The following is a 6977-nucleotide window of genomic DNA, read 5'->3' as shown; positions in this document are numbered from 1 at the left end:
GTACATGTTTATACACGTTTGATGAGCCACATACAACACTTGCTGAATTATGATTTATCTTTGTATTTAATCTGGTTCTTTTGGAGGCTGGCATGTGGCTGCGGCAGGGATTGGGTGTAAGGTGCACATTTTCTACTTTCTCAATTCCCATAATACATCTTGTTTACCTCCCAAAATTTTGCATAGTAAGTGTTTCCGATTTCTCTTGGGACATGAAGATGTCTCAGGATAACAATAACAACATGACTAAATTTGTGTTCAAATGTTGTTAGCCCTAAGTCAAAGCCCTGTGGTCTTTAAGCATGTTCAAGGACTTGTTACTCAATAGGGAGAAAAATGGAGAGGTCTATACCAAGTAAAAATAGTTTTAATCAGAAATTCACAAGATAACAAGAAAAGCTCTTTATTTCTAGTTGTTCTATTCACTGAACAATTCAATAATTAGGCGCATAAATAACTAGAAACCTTCACTGAAATCATATCTATCCATCTTGATAACATTTGTACAAGAATCACATTTTAGTAATTTTACTTCTTGAAAAAAATAATGCCTAACTAGAAACAAAACTATAACTTGCCCTTGAATTTATTTTTCAATGATGCCAACTCTGTGAGTTTGGCCAACAGATGTTCTGCCTATTGATGTAAAAAAAATATATAGTAAGAATAACCTCTCCATTGTTAAGGACGGCGCCTACTATTGTTATTGCACATCTCGAGGTACCCAGGTTTCCTATCAGTGATGCTTGCTAATTCAGGAATATTTTTCCACGGTTAAAAACTATCCGAAGAAAGTAGATCTTAGTCAGTACTCTTGGTATCCAAAAAGAAAAGATAATTAAGCTTCAATTTGAGAAAAAAATGCCATACATTGCTTTGTATTTTAAAGCTTTTTACAAATACTATTCATCAATCTTTGAAAATGCATGGTTACCCCTAATTAGTTTTTTGGATTTCAATAACACTTGTTAAGATCTACATTTCCTGCATAATCATAAACCAGGGCAAAAATACCTTTGAATTAGTAGGCATCATCCTTAAAATTTTGTGTTTCCTGTCAAAGAACAGTATCTAACTTATCTCTTTTAACAAATCAATGAATATTGGCTCTCTTTAAATCAGCTGATAACAAATGAGTTTGCATAAACAGTTGATTTCACCTTAGTACTTGCAGTTGCCGCAAAGGCAAAGCCCTTTATCATGCACCTTTTTTGGTACAACCCTGGAACCCCACTTGACCTGCTTCAGCACATGGAAGCTGACAAAATGATCATTAAATCCTGCCTACCATTGATAGGGAGGGGTGAGGCGTAGGGCATTTTTGTCTCCAAAATTAGCTGAGAATCCTAGATCGACACAACTGCCAAAGAACGAAACCAAAGATATTGATTGCAGTTTATGTTTCATTGCAATTAGAGAGGGCGGGCATATAGAAGTTACATTATTTCTTTTGTCAAGACTTGATATGCCAATGACCTCAGGATAAGATAGTAACTGGGATTTTAAAACATACAGAATAATCCAACGCTTCAATAATGCCTAATACCCAACAATTCAAAAACAAGAGCTGAAACATTTTTCAACAGCCTAACTCCCACAGATCTCAGTGGAGCATCTGCGAATTACTAATATTTGCAGGTCATACATTTGGTTTCTGTTTGGGAGCACTCAGATTTTTTTCCAAGCACCCCTGAGTCACCATTGCTAAAAAATATACATTTCTTCACATTTTGCATGTGTTGTCAAATTCTGAAGAGAAATTCCCACTCGTTCATGTTTTCTTATGTTACAGTTTTTTAAACAAACTTAGCCCTTACATTAACCCACCCAAGATAGAACTCTAATTGCAGGAAAAATTTACATTACATTACAATACATTACATTATTAAAACATAACCTGCCCTTTTATGAAACAATGAAGTGCTATCAAAAGTAATAAATATCCATTAAATAACTAACAACAAATGAGAAAGTTTTTTTCAAGAAAGGGAAATTTGGGACACCATATGTTTCACTACCACCACCAGACTATCTGACATGTGATCATTTATTATAATATATTAACCCCTATGAACTCTATATGCTATAAAAAAAATAGTTGGTAGCTATTTTCTATACAACCAAAACAAGCATTTGGAGTCAAGCTGTTTATGAATTCTTTGAGTGTGACCATTCAATGAGAGCCACTGTGCATCTCTTTCCTGTGGAGCTGTTTCAAAATGCTGTACAAGGTGGTTCTATCTTGTGAGTTTGTGGCTGAAATCCTGAAGTGTGACTATGGGAATGAAAGCTACTCAGCTGTACTTTTCTTTGATGCTGTTTATTGAGTTTCATCAGAGGATTCTAATATTTGATTCAAAGAAGAAAAGCGTTGTTCATTCACATGAAAGCTTCTTGACTGTGCACCCTTGTGAAGCTACTAGTTTCAATGTGACTTCACAAAAAGGGCATTGATTTAAGTTAACCAGGAGTCAGGAATTCGTGTGACGGTGTGAAGTCCCATAGCTTAACAGTCTTGTCGTAAGACCCTGACACAATACTGAAGTCATTAAACTGAAGGCATGTCACACCATCTGTGTGACAACGAAGAGTCAACAAACGCTGTCCACTCTCCAAGCTCCACATCTGAAGAAAAAAATCAGTACAAACAACATTAATCATTCCAAATTAGAGCAACTATGAAAATTATTTGATTTAGTGTCCTTGTTTTGGAGGACTCCAGGTTGAATTCTGCTCTGCCAACAAAATGGATTTGTGTTGTGTGCTTTCAAATTCAACTCCACTTTGCCTTTGGAAATTGAAAACTGGTCTCCTCCTACCTGACCAGCATCAATAATATTGGTTTGATCAAGAAAATAATAATTTGTCACTGGAAAGAGACTTGGATTAAAAGCTAACTTTTCCAGGTAGAGCCAATTGTGAAAGTGACACAAAGAAAGGAGAGTTAGTAAGGCTCCCCCTGTCTTATTGTTAGGTCAATGGCTGTGAACTAAAAGGAGTTCATACAACATAAATTGAAGATAATACAGCTCAAATGTTGTACAGTACCTTGAGGGTCTTATCATCGCCGGCACTTACTATCCTCCAGCTATCTGTCTGAAGACATCTAAGAAATAAGTGAAATAAATGCATGAGTAAAAACAAAAAGAAAACTTTTAAGATAAATATAATACAACACGTACTGAAGACAAGTTCACAGCTAGAAGGCAGGGACAACCCAATAACGTGGAAATCACAAACTTGTACACTCTTTCTAACTGATTTGGATGTGAAATATCCACTTCAAGATGAATCTATGTCCCTTTGTTGTGGAATTGGTCAAGTCTTTCCAAAGGTGTCACAGTATTTTACCTTATGACACCAGTGTGTCCCTCTGATCGAATCCAGTCAAGTGTACCAATACACTAAAAGACAAAAACAACAAAAGACATAACATTAATGACAGCAAGATTGTTGTTTTTGATGATGCAAAAAAAAGCAGTCAGTGTAAAAATGCAGGCTGCAGATGAGGGGTAAAATTGCTGACTGAGGGTAAAACTAATGGGTTATAAAATATGGAGTTGATGCTTAGACTTAATGGGTCACTTCATGATGGCTACAAAAAAAGGTACGTTCATAGATCTCCTTATTTTACTACAAAAATCACCGAACTGTGGAATGAGCTCAAATTTTTATTGTGGGTGTGGCGACGACATAAAAATTAGAGTCCATTCCACAGTTCCGTGACTTTCATAGTACATCAGCTGACCTTCCCATTCAAGAGATCCCAGAATTTCAGATTATGATCCAAAGAGCCACTGATGACCTTTCTGCTGTCAAAGGTCAAATTCAAGCAAGTCACAGCATCATGATGACCTGTTAGCGTCATCAGACAGGAACCTTCAGATAAACTCCACACCTGCCAAATGTACAAACATCAATAATCAATACTCAATTTTGTATCCTTATAATTTCTACACATGGTCAAAAAATCCCACAGTTCACAAATCAATAAAAGTTGTTGTTTATCTAGAAAATGATGTGTCCTAGTGTACCGGTACTTGGAATTAAAGCCCGAGTCCTGTTAAGAGAAGTGTAAACTACTAATAACTGGTTGCACTAAGGGCAATTATTAACCTTACAGTAACCAGTCTAGATACTCAGTGCTACACATCATGACATGTTTAATACCTTGATGGTTTTGTCATATGATCCAGAAACAATTTTTCGGTCATCAAACTGAACACAAAGTACAGCAGCATTGTGGCCTCTGGAATTTACAAAATCAATAAATATTATTTCCTTAGCCTGTGCAGCTGGTGGGATTGTTGGCACAGGAGACAAATAATGAGCCGCATGGCCACATGGAAAATGGGCCATTCTCTGTGCGGTGTCGCTGCTCATTAATTGCCTCTCTCGCTAACAATCCCGCCAGCTGTGCAAGCTATTTCCTCACATAAGTTGTCTACTGGAAGTCTGTGCACTTTGACAACACATATAAACCAAAAAGCTCAATCAACACTACACATAGAAGCTGTCACAGTGTCATTGTCTATGCATACATGTCACAATGTGTAAAAAAATGTTTCTCAAGGTGTTTCCTTAAGCCAAGGAAGCCCTGGTTAGGGTTCTAGTTAAGGTCATAGTTGGTAGGACATTCTGTGATGTCTACACTGGTCTCATGCACATGAGACCAGTGCCTACATTAACCTGCCATCAGGCCCATTTTCAGCTCCGCCCATACGTTCTCTTATGTCGTTGCCCGCTAAAATTGGGCCTCTCAAGAATCGCAGATGAAACTCGTGATCGGATTGGCTCTTAAAACACTGGAAATGAAAACACCATCGTGATTACACACAGCTCCGACAAAGTTCTTGAGACTGATCGGCCATTGGCGTACAAAGAAATTTGCTGCCTTTTTTACTCAAATGATGTGGACAGTGCAACTTTATTTTATTTGTATAAATGGAGATATGCCATGTCTGAAACAACTCATAACTTGTCCAGAATCAGGTTTGAATCTCTGGAAAGAGTGAAATTAGCGTTGTGAAATGAGAGCCTGTGGCCGTGTGGTTGAAAGTACCATTGGCACTCACTTCCCTGATGTTTTGAAAGCTAAATAGCCAGTTCTTTCAAATGACAATGAAAGCCAATGCATATTGGTTTCCTGGATAAGACAAAGGACGTATATATGATGATAAAATCGCAAGTTACATGAATGCATGTTTGGAATAACCCTACGGCTTTATTTACTTACTGTACATGACATGGTTTGTTTGTACAGTTTGGAGTCAAGATTGCTTCATAATATTTCTAGTTGAGTTGACTTAAAACTCGCATTCCAGAAACTAAAAAGGCATATTTCCAGAAAGACCAGTTGTAAAAAAATAAACGAAGTTTTGCGAGTCCATCTCACTGTTCGTACTCCATCAAAAAGTTAACCTAAGCTTACTTATCATGATGTTACTGCCCGCAATTCTAAAAATACACTGCAACTGAAGATTAGCTTTTACAGGTTTTGAACAAATGGTCCCAGAACTAAACTTGTAATGAAGAGAAAATAGCTGCAAAATCTCATGAGGGCTGATTACCTGAGTGTGAGCTTACAATCACCAGTCCTAATATCCCAGACTTTCAGTGTTTTATCATAGGAGCCACTAACCACTTTCTCATCATCAACCTTTATGAAAATAGACACAGAACCCACATGAGTTATGATCAGGGCAGTATTCACTCAAAGAGCCCAAGAAATTGACCTGCTCCGAACTACATGTATCTGGCTTCATAGCTCAGTTGATAGAGCAATGCGCCGGCATTGCAGAGGTCATGGAACCACCTGAATTGTTCAGGTGTCTGTAAGAAACAATAATAATATTATTGCTGAAATTGTCAAGCTAAGCGTGAGGATCATTTCCCTCTTTCTTCTCTTTTGAGTATTCATTCAGCACCCCAATTCATGAAAGCTCTCATTTATTCTTTTTACTTTGTTTAATAAAGTGGAAGTGCATAAAGCTATCAAAGGGAGTACGTTCACAGGCAATCACTCCCTAACTGACAGGAGGTAACATAGTTGGCTCTTTACGAAGTGCAAAGTAGAGTGGCAACAGCAAGATTTGAACCCAGCATAAATTGCAAATTGCAAATATGCAAATCAATTTCCCTAAATGTTGGACAATATCTCCCTACTTGGTTTGCCATGGCTTCCAACATCAATGCACAGTACAGAGGCAGAGAGATAATGACAGGGTTCTTAAGAAGCTGTAGCAATCTACAAAAACACCCTGTCCAAAAGGTGATGAAAATGCTGACATTATATAAGCAGATGCATATCCTTCAAAATACTGTAAACTGTATGTAACAACACCAGGTTGGAGTAAAATGGCTCCTCTGAATAAGGGCTTGACACTCGACTCTCAATCAACTTGTCTGGGTTTTGGACCTTGCTGGATGGTCAATGTGCAAGGAGGCCTCAACAGACTTTAGCTTTCCATAAACACGTACTGGTTTAGGCCTCTCAAAACTGACCTCTTCCACAAATGGTTGTTGAAAAATCTGGCCAAAACCCTTGTTATATCAAAGACTATGACATCCAGCACCTTGTATAATTTTTCTGTGAGGCTATAGTGAGCCTATAGGATTGCAATTGATCCAATCAGAAGACAGAAGTGGTTGATTGCATTTAAAGAAACATTTCTCACACATTACCTGTAAGCAGCGCACAGTGTGCATGTGGCCAATCATGGTCACCTTACATGAAGCACCACTCCAATATGACTTGAATGACAAATCCCACACCTATTAAAAAAGGAGATAATTTTAATCAGCTGTTTCGACCCATGTTGTCAGCACCATTGTTGAATCGACTCAACATTTACTTACATGAGAAGTTTCATGAGGAACCATCTATGAGCTGTTTTAACTAAAGAAGACAGTAACTGTTTTCCTCCCTTAGTAAAAATCAGCATGAAGTTATGATGGCCATAATTATAGAAGATAGT

The 6977-nt window shown here is 37.6% G+C and overlaps 1 protein-coding gene across 1 annotated transcript in view; it reads right to left on the bottom strand.

The window, feature by feature from the left end:
- Window positions 1–351: 351 nt before the first annotated feature.
- Window positions 352–6977, bottom strand: part of LOC138011595 (uncharacterized) — a 15507-nt gene continuing 8881 nt past the window's right edge. The window contains exons 8-14 of the mRNA XM_068858674.1: window positions 6685–6774; window positions 5571–5659; window positions 4171–4249; window positions 3749–3898; window positions 3352–3404; window positions 3049–3106; window positions 352–2625 (exon numbers count right to left, since the gene is read on the bottom strand). Of these exons, the coding sequence (XP_068714775.1) occupies window positions 2461–2625; window positions 3049–3106; window positions 3352–3404; window positions 3749–3898; window positions 4171–4249; window positions 5571–5659; window positions 6685–6774 (684 nt within the window). The 3' untranslated portion in view covers window positions 352–2460. The remainder of the gene's footprint in view (window positions 2626–3048; window positions 3107–3351; window positions 3405–3748; window positions 3899–4170; window positions 4250–5570; window positions 5660–6684; window positions 6775–6977) is intronic.

Source organism: Montipora foliosa, chromosome 7 (genome assembly GCF_036669935.1).
Source record: "Montipora foliosa isolate CH-2021 chromosome 7, ASM3666993v2, whole genome shotgun sequence".
Classification (NCBI taxonomy): domain Eukaryota; kingdom Metazoa; phylum Cnidaria; class Anthozoa; order Scleractinia; family Acroporidae; genus Montipora; species Montipora foliosa.
This window is presented reverse-complemented; position numbering and strand designations above follow the sequence as displayed.